Below are 20,210 nucleotides of genomic sequence, written 5' to 3'. Positions count from 1 at the left end.
TGACAGCAAGGAGCTGGCCTGGCTCTCACGGTTGGGCCTTGGGGCTCCTGGTTGAACATAGAGCATTTCACAGAACATCAGCATCAGACGAGGATGTTCTGTGACCGTGTTGGATCAAAACACAAACAGGACCACACCACTGTCCTGTCCAAACACAGACAAAACACAAACATTGTCTGAACGATAGAGACCAACCATCCACCTAACATGAATGACTCCTGCTTCTTTACCAATCACAGTTTTAGTCTCCATCTCATCTTCTTTCCTTCTCGATAACAATCATTAAGATCCCCATTTATAGAATTAGCCCCACTTCCTGACCACATCTAATCCAAAGCAAAGCCCTGCTTCCTAAAACCCTCCTAACATCACCCTTCACAACGCTGATCCTGTAATAGTTCCTTTCTGATACCCACTTAGTGAAACAGTTGCCCATGATGTACATCTCCTTCACTGCCATGAGTCAGGAAACCCAGATTTGTTAGACTGTAGGTGTATTCCTGGTGGGTTTGGGCTGGAGAGCATTGACAAAGCTAAACTCTGCCTGTGAAGCCAACTCCCTTCCCTGAGAGATAGGCATCCCCTCATCTCCTCCAATTTCCCCCCCTAAATCCAAACTACACATTTTTAAACTGTACCCTTCAAATTCTCATCAGCCAGGGCTTATGCAGTGTGAAGGCAAAGGGCCTCCCACAGACCAGGACTTCCCAGGCTGTTTGTAAAATAGGTAAAGAGCAGGAGCTTTGTTGCCAGATCCCAGCTCTATCTCTCATTAGCTGTGTGTCCTTGGGCAAGTTACTTCACCTCTCTGAATCTCTGTGTTCTTACCCATAAAAGGATGATAATAGCATATTTCTGTCCTAGGATTTGGGGGGACTGAGTTCTGTAGGGAGCCCAGACAGCATTCTGGTTAAGAGTGTAGGCTTCAGAATTTAAACCACTGAATCTGAACCCTAGAACTGTCACTTACTAGCTTGTGACCTCAGGTAATCTCCTTAACCTCCAACTGCCTCATTTTCCTAAATCAATAGTTGTGAGAATCAAATGAGAGAAAACTTTATAATGTTATAACTTTATGACATCTGCCACCAACTAAATGCTCAGCCCCTTTATACAATGCCAGCAACATTATTGCTCTTATTGTTACTGTTTAAAGCACTTAGCCCAGTGCATCAGGCATAGGAACCAGTCAGATGTCAGCTGTTATTATCATCATAGTTTCATGGGAAGTAATTTGCATTCAGGATGTTTATTACTCAACCAAAGGGCAAGAGAATTTAAAGTGTCTTAATTCCCTCCCAGGAAAAAGAATTGGCCTCAGAGGAGGCTAGGTCCCACCTGACTAGGGGAATTGTAGAATACATTTAAAGGAATTAACAACTAAGATATTTGCCCTCAAATATAAGTAGAAATTCAATATCAATGTGCCCAGAAGTAATAAGCAAAATCACACCTAACCCCGTATGTGGATCAGGGATGATAATGTCAAAACTCTCCCTCTGAGCATCATGATATCTGTGTATCACGTATCTGTGACACGAAAGTTATCCTCTTAACAGTATAATGACATTTTTCCAGATCCTGATCTAAATCAGCAGTAAAGTGTTGGCATCTACCACGTTCAAAGCACAGTGCTGTTTCCCCTCTGACCCAGACAGTCTCACCTCCTTCGAAGCCAACCAATGGTTCCTCTTGACAGTGGCTGGCCTGTGTGCATATTTCCTGAAGATTCATCCCTTGTTGCTTAGCAACTGTAGTATTTCTAGTGTGTATTTATGGGTGTTCTTTTTTTCAATCTAAAGCATTCAGGAAATTGACAGTGCACACGGTTAGCTCCTGAGCACCATAGTTAGTCCATGATGGGACAGACCCAGCCTCCTTTGGCTCCTGTATCACATAATGATTTGGGGGGATGGATTTTGTTTCAGGTATGCAAAACATGCATGACAAGGGGATGACCGTCCAGCCTGACCTCAAAGCTTCTTTTTCTTACGGGGCCCTGGAAAACAACGACAACATTTCTGAGATCTACGCTCCCGCCACACTGCCCGTCATGCAAGAAGAACATGGCTCCAGAAATGCCTCTGGGGTTCCCTACCGCGTCCTGGAACACACCAAGAAGGAGTGAGCCCAGCTTGAAGGAGACCCCTTTCCTCTATTCACAGCTGCTCAAGCTGTACTGACAGTGGTTCAATCCTTAATTCTAAAACCTGCCTTTCAAGTCTTTTTTTTTTTTTTTAATCCGCGAACTCTAGACGAGCATCTTGAAAAGCCTTTGCCTCGGACAAAGGGTAGATTACCTTGGTCCTGGAAATTTCAGATGATGAGGGTGGGAATAGGGGGATGAAAGCGGTATTCTAGGCAGGCAGGGCAGAGTTCAGCCTCTGCCTGGTTTAGCCCAACCAGACTTGGAAAGCCTTCATCATCCTTGCAGACGGTACCCAGGCAGTGACCAAGGTGGCCACATTCTTCAGAGCTAAAGCCAGGCAGACATTCTGCCCCTACTTTCCAAGTCCACTGGAAGGCTGGAAACCTCTAGATCTAGTCTTCCCTCACCTCATGTGCAGGCCTGGCCTCTACCCACCTCCCTCTTGATTCTGTACCTGTGATAACCTTCATGTCACCTTCACGTGGCATGGAGAGCCAGCCCCTGGTGTCACGCTCTGTCACTCACCTGTAAGGAGCTCACATCTGCTTTCTGAGTGTCTGTGCCTCTCCAGGGAAGACGTGCTTGATGTGTTTGTACTGGGTCCACCCTGGAAACTAATTTGATTCTGGTTCTGCTGCTTTTTTTTTTTTCCCCCTCAAAGGAACTGAGAAATTAAGAGAAGGGGAAGAATAAGAAAGAGTAGGAGTGATGAGCCCTTAAAGGAAGAAAAATCCCTTTTCATTTGACAAGAGGTGACTGCATCACTTATCAAAGGACAGACAGACAATCTGGTGTTTTGTGTTGTATTTTCCTGTACCCCAGTGCCCTCTGGGAAAACTAGCGGGGTGGAGGGGGGAGGTGCTTATTTCAGAGACAGCCTTGCTCACCTCTCCTCCGTCCTCTCCTGTGCTGATCGACTAACCAAGCTTGAGTCATTGGCTAACTTCCTTGGGGTCAATAGACTCTTTGGGTCCCCATATACATACATCTTCGGGAAGCAGGAATTCTCAGAAATGGGGCTGCTGCCGGCTGGCTGCATACACAGCTGTCTTCCCTTAGGCTGACTGTATACTTCTGAGAATAGCAGGTTCTATAAAGTTCTGTAAACTTTAATGAGAGTAAGGATCCCTTAGGGAATTTATTTAAAATGCAGATTCCCACACCCCAACCTCAGATTAAGTGGGACTGGGACCAGGCCCAAGCATCTGCATCCTTGGGGCTTCCCTGGTGGTCCAGGGGTGAAGACTCCACACTTTCAGTATAGGGGGCACAGGTTGGATCCCTGGTCCAGGAACTAAGATCTCACAAGCCAAGTGGTGCAGCCCCCCCGAAAAAAGAGTCTGCGTTCTTAACTGGCAGCACAGGTGATTTTGAGGCTGGTAACCCAAGTATCACATACCTTGAAAGTCTAATAATTGAGAGAGCCAGTCTGCTAAAATCCTGACACCCCCACACCCAACCCACTCTCCGTTGGAAAGCTGGAATTCTCATTCCTTGCTTCCTCTTGGGGGTTCATTTGGCAGGCTCAATAATCCCCATAGGATCCGTGGCATTTCTCCATCCAACGATTACCTCTTAGAACTGCACTTCCTGCTTCTCTAGGCAGCCTTGAGCTAACAGGCAAGATAACAGTGTTAACAGACCAGTGTTGATAGATCATTAACCTTTATGGATTGTGCTTAATACTGCTTTAGTACCTTGTCTTTGAAGCTGATGTTTGTTGCCTGGGATAACCAGTTCTGTATTGTGTCTTACATGCCCAGGAAGGCAACAATGACTTTTTTTCCCTCTTTAGGATAGGTATCAACTCAGTTCAACAATGTTTCTGAGACACTGACTATGTGTTAAACATTTGGACAGTGAGGGCTACAAATAATAAGACCTGATTTCTGCCCTCCAAGCCAGCAGCAAGAGACACGAATATGTGGTCGACTATGGCAGGGCAGGCCGAGTGTGATAGTGGACCACAGAAAGTGGCAGTTGCGGAGGCCTGCTAAAGGCAGGCCCTGAGCCCAGAACTGGGTATTCAGAATCGGAGATGGTTTTGGCTAGACTCCCTGATGGGTGGCAAATCTGGCTAAGATTTGAGTGAAATGTAGCAAGTAGAGTGATCACCCCCAGGCCGGAGGGCAACATTTGCAAAGGCACACAGATGGGTTGGGGTGGGGGCAAAGGAAGAGCCAGGGTAGGTGATGGGAGATTAGCCTGCAAAGATCAGCAGAAAGAGGTGGAATCATGGACAAACTTGAAGGCCTGGCTGAGGGGTTTAAAGCGTATCCCAGAGACCACAGGAGCCATTGATGGTTCATGAGGGCGAGAATGGCATATTGGAAAGGAGGCTTTATGCAGAGCAGAGGAAGAATTTGAAGGGGTGATAAAAGTCACTGTTCAAGGTCAGGCTGCACGCCTGCAAAAACAAAACACAAAAGGGGAATTAAAATCCAGTTTCACTGCTACTCATATTTTCCCAGTGATGTTTCCAGTGTGGGTCGTGGACCAGGAAGGGATGTGAGGGTGGAGTGGATGAAAGAAAGGTAAGCAAGGAGGCCATTTAAATGTGTCAAACCCAGGTGATCAGCGGGCACCTTGTATGCTCCCAGCCTAACACTGTCTTCTGCCCTTTGTTTGGTGATGTCTTTTGGAGTCAGGCAAGAGTGGCTAATGGATACAAGTGCGCTGTAATCTTGGGTCAGCCAACAATTGCGGGTTCAGCGCCACCCAGGAGCTGCTGCTGGGGCCTGGGCAGCATCTGCCTCCAGGTTTAAGGTAACAGCATCATCTTACGAGGCGGAATACAGGAGGGCTGGGCAGAGCTGCATGTTGGCTGCCGGAGTGGAAGCCAGGGGAGGTCACGTGGTCCCAGGAAGAACGGCTGATGTGGAGCCATGGCACCCGGAATTCTGACTCTGGTCTTGGGCTGGCATCTCCCAGTCTATGTGCCCAAGTGTAAAAGGACTGTTTGCCGGTGACCAATAAGCAGCACTTGCTGTTAGGATGGGGGACAAGGACATCCATTTTCCATTCGCAGCCCTGATTCTTTGTTTCTCTCACGGTCCTCACATCCCCAAACCCTCTCGAAGGCTCCAAGCAACGTGACATGTCCCTCCAGAATCCCGTTCCCTGCCACCAGTACGTAAGGCAAGGTCACCAAACTTGGGTTTCAACTTTCCAGTTGTTCTCCAGCTTCCTCTGCCCGCCCCACTCCATCCCCCTCTCCTAAAGACTGGGATTCTGGAGTCCCTACTCAGATGTTAATATCGGTTCACAGACGGGCACCTGCAGCTTTTAGAGAGCTTAGCCCCACTCCACTGGCCCCCACCCCTCCCATGGAGCTGCAGGTCTGAAGATGCCATCACATGAAGCCTCAGGTGGTGGGAGGGTTTTGCAGGATGGAACCGGATACTGGGAAGGCAAGGGTGAATCGACCTCTCTCCATCGCTTTCCTGGTGGAAACCAAGCAACGGGATGGCACAGCGTGGAGACAAGATGCCCAGCAGGGTAGTGTTGGGGAACCTCCAACCTGCAGCCTTGTGAATCCCAAATCCGGTCCCACGCTGGCTGGTAGGCAAAACCATTCTACTGATTCTACTGTGTGTTTCTCTGAGAAGCTGTGTAAGTGAAGTCACCTTAGAATATATTCTATGAGGATGCTCACATTTTGTTAATTTAATGACTAATGTATGGCATGTTGTTATTTTTCAAAAAGGTGTGTGCTAGGTACAAATAACATTATGAAGTGGTATTTAATTAAAAACAAAATCCACATGACACCTGTTGGGTCTGAGTCTTTCATCTGATTAATACTTTCTAGAGTTGCCTACCTCAGTGCTGTCCAGTAGAACTTTCTGCCATGACGGAGATGTTCTATGTCTGCTGCCCAAATTAAGCATGTTAGATGTGGGAATGAAACCTAGGAACTGGGTTTTTCATTTTATTTAAATTCAGTTCCCTGAAATATCCCCATATATAGCTAGTAGCCCCTGTAGGAACAGTGCGCATCTAGAGGTGCCCAGGATTGCAGCTAAAGGATGAATTAAGCACTTTTTTTTTTTTTTTGTAGTGGTGAAGAATATAGATTCTTCACCCTGCTTGGGTTTGGTTCTTGGCTCCACTACTTACTAGCTGTGTGGCATGGAACAAGTTGGTTAAATTCTTTGCGCCTGATGTGTAATAGCAGGATAGTAACAGTAGCTTCCTAAGGGTTATTATGAGGATTAGGTGAAGTAATAGATGTAGTCTTAAATCCATCAGGACACTATATTACACTGACCGATGGTTTCCGTATTTACTTATTCACTTCGGGATGGTGGTTTAGTCGCTAAATTGTGTCTGACTCTTCGCAACACCATGGACTGTAGCCCGCCAGGTTTTCTGTCCATGGATTTCCCAGGCAAGAATACTGCAGTGGGTAGCCATTCCCTTCTCCAGGGGATCTTCCTGACCCAGGAATTGAACTCCAGTCTCCTGCTTGGCAGGCGGATTCTTTACCACTGAGCCACCTGGGAAGCCTTACTCACTTTGAAATTGTATAGTGAACACTTGTGACTTTTTTAAAGTAATTCTAAGCACACGTGTCTCTCTTCATTCCAAGTTTCTAATCTGTAAGGCAGGTGTGGAATAGTGCCTGAACATTTATATGTACACACACACAGAATAATGTATACCCATATATTTAACAAGCACGCATATGCCACAAACTATACTAAGACCTCATGTACGTCTCAATTATTTTTTATAACAGTTCCGTGAGGTAAGTTTTAATATCCCCATTTTACAGATGAAGAAACTGAGACTCAGGTCATATAACTGGTAAGTAGTAGAACCAGGATTTGAGCCCAGAACTGCCTCCAAACCTTGAGCTCTTTACCCCTCTGCTGCACGACCTTTCCTGCTATTGTTGGGCTTCTACGGGGTGAGGTCCACCACGTTAGGATTTCACATCTGAAACAAAGAATGTACAGTTTCGATGAAGGATACAGACTTACGGAACAGAAGCTCATCAACTGAGTCTCTAAAGATCACATTGGCAATGTCGCCCATGTCAGGCACAGGGGAATAAAATTCAGAATGGGGTGGTGGGAGGATTTTAGAATTCTCCATGAGTCAGACTTTCTGATTTCATGAAACAGTTCAATTTAAAAATAGAGATTGGGGAATTCCCTGGAGGTCCAGTGGTTAGGACTGCAGTTTCACTGCCGAAGGCCCGGGTTTGATCCCTAGTTGGGGAACTAGGATCCTACAAGTCATGTGGCGAGGTCAAAAAAAAAAAAATAGAGATTAACAAAGCATTATCAACTCCTTGTAGTTACTCTTGTTCTCATTAAATTTTTTGTTATTTAACTTTCCTTTTTCTAAAGATTTATTCCTTTATTTTTGGCTGTGCTGGGTCGTCTTTGCTGCATGCGGGCTTTCTCTCATTGCAGCGAGCAGGGGGCTTTTTCTAGTTGCGGTGCTCCGGCTTCTCATTGCAGTGGCTTCTCTCGTTGCGGAGCACTGGCCCTAGAGTGCACGGGCTTCAGTAATTGCAGCACACAGCTTCTAGAGTGCTGACTCAGTAGTTATGGAGCACGGGCTTAGTTGCCCTGCAGCATGTGGGATCTTCCTGGGGCAGCGGTTGAACCAGTGTCTCCTGAATTAGCAGGAAATTCTTAACCACTGAACCACTGTTGCCAAAATCTTGGCTCCCTGTCCACCAATGCCAAATAGTAGGCTAGGGCCTCAAGAATTGTTCTCCCCTCTCTTGGGAATAAGGAGAGGTTTTTATATCCTCATGAAGGTTTGGATTTTTTTTTCTTTCGCAAAGTTTCAAAATGGTCACAGCTGGCATCAGACAACTCAGCCACCAGCTCTGGTGTCCCTGAAATGATTAACCCATGACCATCTTTCTGAGATGCAGAATGTTACCAGAGAGTATAGGGGGAGAAGAACGCCACATGAAGAGTATAATCCATATGGAGTCAGAGAGTAGTTAATGAAGCTCTGTGAAGAAAAATCTAGCTACAAGTGTTTGTCAGCAGTAACAGCTAAAAACTAACCAAGACTGTTAAGATCTTGTGGGTCTGTTTGGCTTTATTATTGTTCAGTGGCTCAGTTGTGTCCAGCTCTTTGCAACCCCATGGACTGCATCACGCCAGACTTCCCCATCCTTCACTATCTTCCAGAGTTTGCTCAAACTCATGTCCATTGAGTTGATGATGCCATCCAACCGTCTCATCCTCTGTCACCCCCTTCTCCTCCTGCCCTCAATCTTTCCCATCATCAGGGTCTGTTTGGCTGGTATGTGCCAAAGGCTATTTGCCAATTTCTGTTTTTGCTACATCACCACCAGGGAAGCCTTAATTTATGGTTCCATAGAATCACAAAATCTAAATAGAGATTGGCAAAGAGTCACTAACTCTTTTTGTGGTTAATCTTGTTCTCTTTAATATTTTTAATTTTGTATTTGTTTACTACAAAATAAATTCAGCTTTCTTTCAAACAAATAAAAACAGAAAAGAAAAGAAACCATGGCCCAAGTCCTGTTCAAGAGAAAGACTGTTTGGTATAGACGTGCCAGTGTGCTTTCATAGTCTTGTTAAATATAAAAATTGAAAGAGACACATGTACCCCAATGTTCATCGCAGCACTGTTTATAATAGCCAGGACATGGAAACAACCTAGATGTCCATCAGCAGATGAATGGATAAGAAAGCTGTGGTACATATACACAATGGAGTATTACTCAGCCGTTAAAAAGAATACATTTGAATCAGTTCTGATGAGATGGATGAAACTGGAGCCGATTATACAGAGTGAAGTAAGCCAGAAAGAAAAACACCAATACAGTATACTAACACATATATATGGAATTTAGAAAGATGGCAATGATGACCCTGTATGCAAGACAGCAAAAAAGACACAGATATGTATATCGGACTTTTGGACTCAGAGGGAGAGGGAGAGGGTGGGATGATTTGGGAGAATGGCATTGAAACATGTATACTATCATGTAAGAATCGAATCGCCAGTCTATGTCCGATGCAGGATACAGCATGCTTGGGGCTGGTGCACAGGGATGACCCAGAGGGATATTGTGGGGAGGGAGGTGGGAGGGGGTTTCATGTCTGGGATCGCATGTACACCCATGATGGATTCATGTCAATGTATGGCAAAACCAATACAGTATTGTAAAGCAAAATAAAGTAAAAATAAAAATTAAAAAATATATAATAATGCAACTAGCATTAAGGTTGTCAATATAAATAAATGCAAACCAAAAAAACAATCTTTTTTTTCACTGTGAGGCGATAACTCCTGGAGATAGTGAATGACAGGGAAGCCTGGAGTGTTGCAGTTCATGGACATGACTGAGCAAGTGAACAGCAACAAAGATGTTCATGCAGAAGCACAATTAGTTCTGTGAAGATTGCTCAGCCTATTGCTATAGGCTAAATGTTCCCGCCCCCACCCCACTCGTCCAGTTCATATGTTGAAACCTAATCCCCAGGGTGATGCTTTTGGAGGTGGGATTTGGAGGAAGTGATTAGGACATGAGGTTGGAACCCTCATGAATGGGATCGTTGTTCAGTCTCTCAGTTGTGTGTCTGACTCTTTGTGACCCTGTGGACTGCAGCACGCCAGGCTTCCCTGTCCTTCACCATCTCCCAGAGCTTGCTGAAACTCATGTCCATGGAGACAGTGTTGCCATCCAGCCATCTCATCCTCTGTCGTCCCCTTCTCTTCCTGCCCCCAATCCCTCCCAGCATCAGGGTCTTTTCAAATGAGTCAAGTCTTCGCATGAGGTGGCCAAATTATTAGAGTTTCAGCTTCAGCATCAGTCCTTCCAATGAACACCCAGGACTGATCTCCTTCAGAATGGACTGGTTGGATCTCCTTGCAGTCCAAGGGACTCTCAAGAATCTTCTCCAACACCACAGTTCAAAAGCATCAATTCTTCGGTGCTCAGCTTTCTTCACAGTCCAACTCTCACATCCATATATAATCACTGGAAAAACCATAGCCTTGACTAGACAGAACTTTGTTGGCAAAGTAATGTCTCTGCTTTTTAATATGCTGTCTAGGTCATAACTTGGTCATAACATTCCGTCCAAGGAGTAAGCGTCTTTTAATTTCATGGCTGCAATCACCATCTGCAGTGATTTTGGAGCCCAGAAAAATAGTCAGCCACTGTTTCCCCATCTATTTGCCATGAAGTGATGGGACCGGATGCCGTGATCTTCATTTTCTGAATGTTTTCTTCTTTTTTTTTTTTTTCTTTTTGTTTTTTTTTTTTTTTTTTTTTTTATTTTTAGTTTTTTATTTTTAGTTTTTTATTTTTTACATTTTAAATTCTTTAATTCTTACATGCATTCCCAAACATGAACCCCCCTCCCACCTCCCTCCCCATAACATCTTTCTGGGTCATCCCCATGCACCAGCCCCAAGCATGCTGCATCCTGCGTCAGACATAGACTGGCGATTCAATTCACATGATAGTATACATGTTAGAATGTCATTCTCCCAAATCATCCCACCCTCTCCCTCTCCCTCTGAGTCCAAAAGTCCGTTATACACATCTGTGTCTCTTTCCCTGTCTTGCATACAGGGTCGTCATTGCCATCTTCCTAAATTCCATATATATGTGTTAGTATACTGTATTGGTGTTTTTCTTTCTGGCTTACTTCACTCTGTATAATCGGCTCCAGTTTCATCCATCTCATCAGAACTGATTCAAATGAATTCTTTTTAACGGCTGAGTAATACTCCATTGTGTATATGTACCACAGCTTTCTTATCCATTCATCTGCTGATGGACATCTAGGTTGTTTCCATGTCCTGGCTATTATAAACAGTGCTGCGATGAACATTGGGGTACATGTGTCTCTTTCAATTCTGGTTTCCTCGGTGTGTATGCCCAGAAGTGGGATTGCTGGGTCATAAGGTAGTTCTATTTGCAATTTTTTAAGGAATCTCCACACTGTTCTCCATAGTGGCTGTACTAGTTTGCATTCCCACCAACAGTGTAGGAGGGTTCCCTTTTCTCCACACCCTCTCCAGCATTTATTGCTTGCAGATTTTTGGATCGCAGCCATTCTGACTGGTGTGAAGTGGTACCTCATTGTGGTTTTGATTTGCATTTCTCTAATAATGAGTGATGTTGAGCATCTTTTCATGTGTTTGTTAGCCATCCGTATGTCTTCTTTGGAGAAATGTCTATTTAGTTCTTTGGCCCATTTTTTGATAGGGTCGTTTATTTTTCTGGAGTTGAGCTGCAGAAGTTGCTTGTATATTTTTGAGATTAGTTGTTTGTCAGTTGCTTCATTAGCTATTATTTTCTCCCATTCAGAAGGCTGTCTTTTCACCTTGCTTATATTTTCCTTTGTTGTGCAGAAGCTTTTAATTTTAATTAGATCCCATTTGTTTATTTTTGCTTTTATTTCCAGCATTCTGGGAGGTGGATCATAGAGGATCCTGCTGTGATTTATGTCTGAGAGTGTTTTGCCTATGTTCTCCTCTAGGAGTTTTATAGTTTCTGATCTTACATTTAGATCTTTAATCCATTTTGAGTTTATTTTTGTGTGCGGTGTTAGAAAGTGATCTAGATGCAAAAATCCTCAACAAAATTCTAGCAATCAGAATCCAACAACACATTAAAAAGATCATACACCATGACCAAGTGGGCTTTGTCCCAGGGATGCAAGGATTCTTCAATATCCGCAAATCAATCAATGTAATTCACCACATTAACAAATTGAAAAATAAAAACCATATGATTATCTCAATAGATGCAGAGAAGGCCTTTGACAAAATTCAACATCCATTTATGATAAAAACTCTACAGAAAGCAGGAATAGAAGGAACATACCTCAACATAATAAAAGCTATCTATGACAAACCCACAGCAAACATTATCCTCAATGGTGAAAAATTGAAAGCATTTCCCCTAAAGTCAGGAACAAGACAAGGGTGAATGTTTTCTTTAAGCCAACTTTTTCACTCTCCGATTTCACTTTCATCAAAAGGCTCTTTAGTTCTTCTCTTTCTGCCATAAAGGTGGTGTCATCTGCATATCTGAGGTTATTGATATTTCTCTGAAAATCTTGATTCCAGCTTGTGCTTCATCAGCCCAGGTTTTCTCATGATGTACTCTACATATAAGTTAAATAAGCAGGGTGACAATATACAGCCTTGACATACTCCTTTTCCTATTTGGAACCAGTCTGTTGTTCCATGTCCAGTTCTAACTGTTGCTTCCTAACCTGCATACAGGTTTCTCAAGAGGCAGGTCAGATGGTCTGGTATTCCCATCTCTTTCAGAATTTTCCACAATTTATTGTGATCCACACAATCAAAGGCTTTGGCATAGTCAATAAAGCAGAAATAGATGTTTTCCTGGAGCTCTCTTGCTTTTTCGACGATCCAGCAGACGTTGGCAATTTCATCTCTGGTTCCTCTGCCTTTTCTAAAACCAGCTTGAACATCAGGGAGTTCACAGTTCACGTATTGCTGAAGCCTGACTTGGAGAATTTTGAGCATTACTTTACTAGCATGTGAGATGAGTGCAATTGTGCGGTAGTTTGAGCATTCTTTGGCATTGCCTTTCTTTGGGATTGGAATGAAGACTGACCTTTTCCAGTCCTGTGGCCACTGCCGAGTTTTCCAAATTTGCTGACATATTGAGGGCAGCACTTTCACAGCATCATCTTTTAGGATTTGAAACAGCTCAACTGGAATTCCATCACCTCCACTAGCTTTGTTCGTAGTGATGCTTCCTAAGGCCCATTTGACTTCACATTCCAGGATGTCTGGCTCTAGGTGAGTGATCACACCATTGTGATTATCTGGGTCATGAAGATCTTTTTTTACAGTTCTTCTGTGTATTCTTTCCACCTCTTCTTAATATCTTCTGCTTCTGTTATGTCCCTACCATTTCTGTCCTTTATCGAGCCCATCTTTGCATGAAATGTTCCCTTGGTATCTCTATTTTTCTTGAAGAGATCTCTCGTCTTTCCCATTCTATTGTTTTCCTCTATTTCTTTGCATTGATCGCTGAGGAAGGCTTTCTTATCTCTCCTTGCTATTCTTTGGAACTCTGCAATCAAAGGGGTATATCTTTCCTTTTCTCTTTTGCTTTTTACTTCCCTTCTTTTTACAGCTACTTGTAAGGCCTCCTCAGACAGCCATTTTGCTTTTTTTCATGTCTTTTTATTGGGGATGGTCTTGATTCCTTTCTCCTGTACAATGTTATGAACCTCCGTCCATAGATCATCGGGGACTCTATCTATCAGATCTAGTCCCTTAAATCTATTTCTCATTTCCACTATATAGTCATAAAGGATTTGATTAGGCCATACCTGAATGGTCTAGTAGTTTTCTCCACTTTCTTCAATTTCAGTCTGAATTTGGCAATAAGGAGTTCATGATCTGAGCCCTAGTCAGCTCCCGGTCTTGTTTTTGCTGACTGTAAAGAGCTTCTCCATCTTTGGCTGCAAAGAATACAATCAATCTGATTTCGGTGTTGACCATCTGGTGATGTCCATGTGTAGAGTCTTCTCTTGTGTTGTTGGAAGAGGGTGTTTGCTATGACCAGCATGTTCTCTTGGCAGAACTCTATTAGCCTTTGCCCTGCTTCATTCTGTACTCCAAGGCCAAATTTGCCTGTTACTCCAGGTGTTTCTTGACTTCCTACTTTTGCATTCCAGTCCCTTATAATGAAAAGGACATCTATAATGAAAAGGACATCCCCTATAATGAAAAGGACCAGGGAGGTAGGGACGGATAAATTAGGAGTTTGAAAATAGCAGATATAAACAACTGCATATAAAACAAACAAGGTCCTACTATATAGCACAGGAAACTATAGTCAATATCTTATAATAACCTATAATGGAAATGAAGTGAAAGTTGCTCAGTCGTGTACAACTGTTTGTGACCCCATGGACTGTATAGTCCCTGGAATTCTCCAGGCCAGAATACTGGAGTGAGTATCCTTTCCCTTCTCCAGGGGATCTTCCCAACCCAGAATCGAACCCAGGTCTCCCTCATTGCAGGCAGATTCTTTACCAGCTGAGCCACAAGGGAAGCCCGAGAATACTGGAGTGGGTAACCTATCCCTTCTCCAGCAGATCTTCCCGACCCTGGAATCGAACCAGGGTCTCCTGCGTTGCAGGCGGATTGTTTATCAACTGAGCTACGAGGGAAGCCCCATAATGGATAAGACTATGAAAAAGAATATATATATAAATATATATATAACTAAATCACTTTGCTCTACACCAGAAACTAACAGAAGAAGAAGAGGTCAGAGAGCTGACTTGTGCTCTCCCCACCACGTGAGGATATACAAGGAGACGCCTGTAAACCAGGCAGAAGGCACTCACCAGAGCCTGATCATGACCTTGGACGGCTAACCTCCAGAACTGAGAAACAGTTGATAAGCTACCCAGTTTATGTTGTTGATAAGCCACCCAGTTTATGGTGTTTCGATACTGCAGCCCAAGCTGATTAAGACAGCACATCCTTATCAAGCTTTTCTCTCTGCTCTAAACCCACCCTTCCAGGAGATGGCTTTGAGGGTGCCGGGGCTGAAACCACCTTTCTGCTTTGCCAGTTGCTGCTCCCCGTGAAGGAGACTGTGAGGCTGCAGGAGGAAGAAGGGACTTGCACCTTCCTGTCTATCTCCCGTTCTATCATAGCCCAGTAACACCGCTTCATTCTCGCACAGCAGCAGCTTCCCCTGGTTCTGCAGTTCTTTCCAACTCCTGCACACCAGCTTCATGGCCACCTCTTAGAGACATCAGCACCCTCTCCTTAGAGGTCTGGGGCCCATGTCTACTGTATCATCCCATTATATATAGATATTGTAACAGCTTTAATGACATATTCACATACCATACAATTCACTCATCTAAAGTGTACAATTCAACGATTCTTAGAATACCCATGGATGTGTGTGACCATCACCATCATTGCAGGGGTTAATAGGCAGCCATCTTTGCCCTGGCTAAGCCATGAGAAAATCACCATGGAAAATGATTAAAAGCAAAATATAGCAATGTGGCATAGCCCAAATAAAAGTAAACTGTGTTGATTGTTGGAGTCGTCATACCCTACTAAGCTAAGGAAAAACATAGTGTGGACCTTGGAACGCCAGGTCAGTACAAGTTCAGAACACTGTTTGTACACACACCAAGATGTTTTCCCAAGGCATATGCAAGTCTATGACCTCCAGCTAGGTGATAGCCCTTGTACAAGAAAATAACAAAGATAGTTTAATCGATAAAATGGGAGACGTGACTGGGGACGTAGGAGGCTGACTTCATCCGGGAAACAGGAGGCTGACTTCATCGTAGCATAGCAGACATTTCTGCCTGCCAAGACCACTAAAGAAAAGTAATATGTCTCCAAGGAACAGAGCTCTTGATCCAAGAGGTCTTGGGTCCCCCGGTCCCATCTTTCAAACTTTAATTCTGTCTCTAGTTTCTTTTTCCCAAATTGTGAGTCAACCACCTCCAATCCCTACCTGCTGCACTGGGTGCAGCACACCATTAACTTTAGAACAATTTCATCACCTCGAAGAGAAGCTCTGGGAAAGAAAATAACAGGTGTTGGTAAGGACGTGGAGACACTGGGACCCTGTGCACTTCTAGTGGGAAGGTAAAATGATGCAGACACTCTGGAAAACAGTCTAGCGCTTTCTCAAAAATTTTAAAATAAAGTAACCATATGATCCAGAAATGCCACTTCTGGGTATATACAAAAAAGAACTGAGGCTTCCCTGATGGCTCAGTGGTAAAGAATCCCCCTGGCAATGCAAGCGACATGGGTTCAATCCCTGATCCGAGAAGATCAAACACGTCACGGAGGACCTGTGTACCATGGCTACTGAGCCTGTGTCCTAGAGCCTGGGAGCCACAGCTACTGAGCCCACACGCGGCAACCACTGAAGCCCGCGTAGCCTAGAGCCTGTGCTCCGCAGCAAGAGCAGCCGCCACAATGAGAAGCCTGTGCGTACAGCTAGAGAGTAGCTCCTGCTCGCCACGACGAGAGGAAAGCCTGTGCAGCCAAAAGTAAATAAATAAACGAATACTTTTTAAAAAGGAATTGAAAGCAGGGACTCAGATATTTGAATATACATGCTCACAGTAGCATTATTCATCATAGCCAAAAGAAGGAATCAACTCAGTGTCCATTGACAGGTGGGTAAACACAGTGTGGTGTCCAGATAAAGCAGAATACTATTCAGCCTTATAAGGAAAGAAATTCTGACATATGCTGCAATACGGATGAAACCTGAAAACATTATACTAAGTGAAATAAGCCATTCACAAGAGGACAAATACTGTACGAGTCCACTTATATAAAGCACTTACAGTAGTCCAATTCATAGACACAGAAAGTAGGGGATGGGAGTGGCCAGGAGCTGGGGTAGGGGGCAGTTAACTGGGTAGAGAGTTTCAGTTTGGAAAGATGAAAAATGTTCCAGAGATGGATGGTAGTGATGTTTGCACATCAGTGCAAATGTACTTGTGTCCCTAAACTGCATACTTTAAAATAGTTAAAACGGTATATTTTATGTTGTACGTATTTTACCACAATTTAAAAACACCTGTACCCTGTAGCTATCAATGCCCCCCATCCCATATTCCCTATGCCCCCTAATCCTACCCTCCCAGCCACTGGTAACCACTACTCTATCTTATTTGTAGATTTCTCGGTTTGGGACTTTGACGTGAATGGAATCATATAATACGTGGACTAGTGTCCCTGGCTTCTTTCACTCAGTTCCTCGAAATCATAGCATGTATCCATGCTTCATTCCTTTTTATGGCTGAATATCCTCTTATCTTCTAAGTGTTAATAATTGAGTCTCTTCTTCTCTTGGTATCCTTCATTCTAGGAGTGGGAAGCTGCTTCCTGCAGTTGCTACCTCTGTGATCCCTTAGAGGTTTTTTTGTTTTTTGTTTTTTGTTTTTTTAAACCCATTTAGGCTTCCCCGGCAACTCAGTGGTAAAGAATCTGCCTGCAATGCAAGAAACGTGGGTTCGATTTCTGGGTCGGGAAGATCCCCTGGAGAAGGAAATGGCAACCCACTCCAGTGTTCTTGCCTGGGAAATCCCATGGACAGAGGACTCTGGCCGGCTACAGTCAATGGGGTCCCAAGGGTTGGACACGAATTAGCGACTAAAGAAGTTACTAGTTAATATCTTAATATGTTGGGTAACAATTACTTTATCTTAAATTCTTTTTGTTGAAATCACTGGTGTGATTTCTGTCTCCTGATCAAACCCTGATAGTCTGGCAAAATCAAAATAATTTGAACTCCTGGGCTATTCATGCAGCTGCTGGCATGAATAATAACGTTCCATTTTCTTCCTTTGCTCTGTGTCCCACCCCCTTTTCTGATTAGGGTCATCTAGTTCTTATTATCTTCCACCCATCTGCAGCTCAAATTAATCAGGAAATAATATCTCCTCCTAACAAATTCCAGGAATGAAATGTTTAAAGAATGGCTCCTTCCAGCATGGAGTAGTTCTGCTTCTCCTGAACCAATCTGCAGTTAATTTTGCAGCCTTTGAGTCTGCAGGTAAGTAGGACTGATTCTTTCTGATTTGAAGAACATAACTGGATGAAATTGTTCAGAGCATTCAGGCTTCAGAAACCGCTAATACACCTTATCTTACAAAAAGATTGCAAAGAAATATAGCAAACTATTGAATAATCTCTGGACCATGGGGTTGTAAGTGATTTTCATTTTCTTATTTACCCTTTTGCTTTCAAACTACCCATAAAAGCCAAGTCTAGCTTTGATAATGAGAAATTTCTAAATATTAAAAATTGACATCGCGCATCCTCCAACCAGTGTTGAATACGGTGCTGGTTGCATTGTAACTCCTTGGGGGAATGACTGATTTTTCCAAGGGGAGACAAATTAAGGTGTTACCAGGGAAGCAGGCTAATTTAAGGCTCTTCAGGAAAAGGTGCCATGTGCGAGGCAAAACCCACAGGACATCGAGTGTGTGTGGCAGGTCATGAATTTAAGTACCTACTATACCCCGGTACTATGAGCCTTTGAGACAGAGGCTGAGCTCAACTGGCAGGCACACTTCTATTTCCAGGCCTCCTGCTTTCTCAGTACGTACTCTCAGAAGTAGCTGTTTCCTCCCTCCCTTTCTCTCTTCCACATTTATTAGCACCTACCACACACAGAGCCCCGGTGGCTCAGACAGTAAAGAATCCGCCTGCAAAGCAGGAGACGTAAGAGACGAGGGTTCAGTCCTTAAGTGAGGAAGATCTCCTGGAGAAGGAAATGGCAACCCATTCCATTTTTCTTGCCTGGAGTATTCCATGGGCAGAAGAGCCTGGCAGGGGTCCATGGGGTCGCAAGCGTCGGACACGACTTAGCAACTAATGCTTTCTCTTACCACTTACTTACCATATACTAGAACCAGATATTGTTATAGAAGCTGGGTATGTATCAGTGGACAGACTATTCCCTGCCCCCACAGAACTGATATTCTAGTAATGTGAGCTTAGTTGCTCAGTTGTGTCTAACTTCTTGTGACCCTACGGACTATAGACGTCCAGGCTCCTCTGTCCATGGGATTCTCAGGGGAAAATACTGGCATGGATTGCCATTTCCTCCTCCAGGGAATCTTCCCAACCCAGGGATCGAAGCTGCATCTCCTGTGTCTCCTGCATTGCAGGCAGACTCTTCACCAACTGAACCATGGGGAAGCCCCTTTAGTAATGAATTTAGGTCATTAAACCAGTAATGGCATAATTATTTCCTTAAATATAATTGTGCCAGATGCCGTGAAAAGTAGTATAGGGAACTGTGGGGTCACGCACAAGGTGTATCAGCTGGGATTAGGTTCGGCTGCAACAGACAAACAGAGAAGGAATATCTCTCTCCCGGGTAAAGGCAGTCTGGATACAGGTAACCCAGGGCTGGTATGACAGCTCCGGGTCACAAGGGATCCAGGATCCTCATCTTTCGGACCCACCACCCCAGAATGTGGCTTCCATCTTCAAGGTTACTTCCCAGTCCAAAATGACTGCTGGAACCCCAGCTATCATATTCAGATTTCAGGCTACAAAACAAGTGCACAGGGTACTTCTCCAACCTAAGTCAGCTTCCTTTTGCCAGTATCTCACTAGGAAAAATTCATGCTTAGCTGCAAGGGAGGCAACACCAGTCCATCCTAAAGGAAATCAGTCCTGGGTATTCCTTGGAAGGACTGATGTTGAAGCTGAGACTCCAATACTTTGGCCACCTGATGCAAAGAGCTGACTCATTGGAAAAAACCCCAAGGCTGGGAAAGATTGACAGCAGGAGGAGAAGGGGACGACAGAAGATGAGATGGTTGGATGGCATCACCGACTCAATGAACATGGGTTTGGGTGGACTCTGGGAGTTGGTGATGGACAGAGAGGCCTGGCGTGCTGCGGTTCATGGGGTCGCAAAGAGTCGGACACGACTGAGCGACTGAACTGAACTGAACCGAACTGAACGTTTACTGAGTGATTGTAATGTGTCTGGCACTTTATAAAACAAGCCTGCGAACTTTTGTGGTGGTGCACTGGTTGGAAGTCCGCCTGCCCATGCAGGGAACACGGGTTTGATCACTGGTCCCAGAAGATCTCACATGCCGTGAGGCAACTAAGCTGGGACCCCGCAACTACTGAGCCTGTGAGTCCTAGGGGCCTTGTGCTGTGAGAAGAGAAGCCGCTGCAAGGAGAAGCTGGGCGCTACAGCCAGAGTGCCCTCCCACCCTGTGCCACAGCTAGAGAAAGTCCAGGGGCAGCAGCGAAGGCCCAGCACAGCTGCAAATAAGTTAATTTTAAAAAGCAAGCCTGCAATGCGTATACCATCACTGTCATTCAACAGACTGGAAAAGTGAGGTTCAGCAGGTTTTAAAAAACTGCTCGAAGATCATGCCACCAGTGATGGTGGAGCTGACGTCCTGAAGCCCACCAGCTTCAGAAGCACAGCTCTTTGCACTGTATTTTGCGGCCTTTCCACCAGCAACTGAAAAATGGAGAAGAAAGTTCCTCATGCTTGTCACTGGCTATATTTAAA

General features: G+C 44.3%; 1 protein-coding gene across 1 annotated transcript in view; it reads left to right on the top strand.

The window, feature by feature from the left end:
- The window catches only part of NIPAL3 (NIPA like domain containing 3), a 54,406-nt gene extending 48,489 nt beyond the window's left edge, over positions 1-5,917 (top strand). Inside the window, exon 12 of the mRNA XM_069579049.1 lies at positions 1,929-5,917. Coding sequence (XP_069435150.1) covers positions 1,929-2,128 — 200 coding nt within the window. The 3' untranslated portion in view covers positions 2,129-5,917. The remainder of the gene's footprint in view (positions 1-1,928) is intronic.
- The last annotated feature ends 14,293 nt before the right edge of the window (positions 5,918-20,210 follow it).

Source organism: Ovis canadensis, chromosome 2 (assembly GCF_042477335.2).
Source record: "Ovis canadensis isolate MfBH-ARS-UI-01 breed Bighorn chromosome 2, ARS-UI_OviCan_v2, whole genome shotgun sequence".
Classification (NCBI taxonomy): domain Eukaryota; kingdom Metazoa; phylum Chordata; class Mammalia; order Artiodactyla; family Bovidae; genus Ovis; species Ovis canadensis.
The sequence above is the reverse complement of the archived record's forward strand: the minus strand, read 5'-3'. Positions and strand labels throughout refer to the sequence as shown.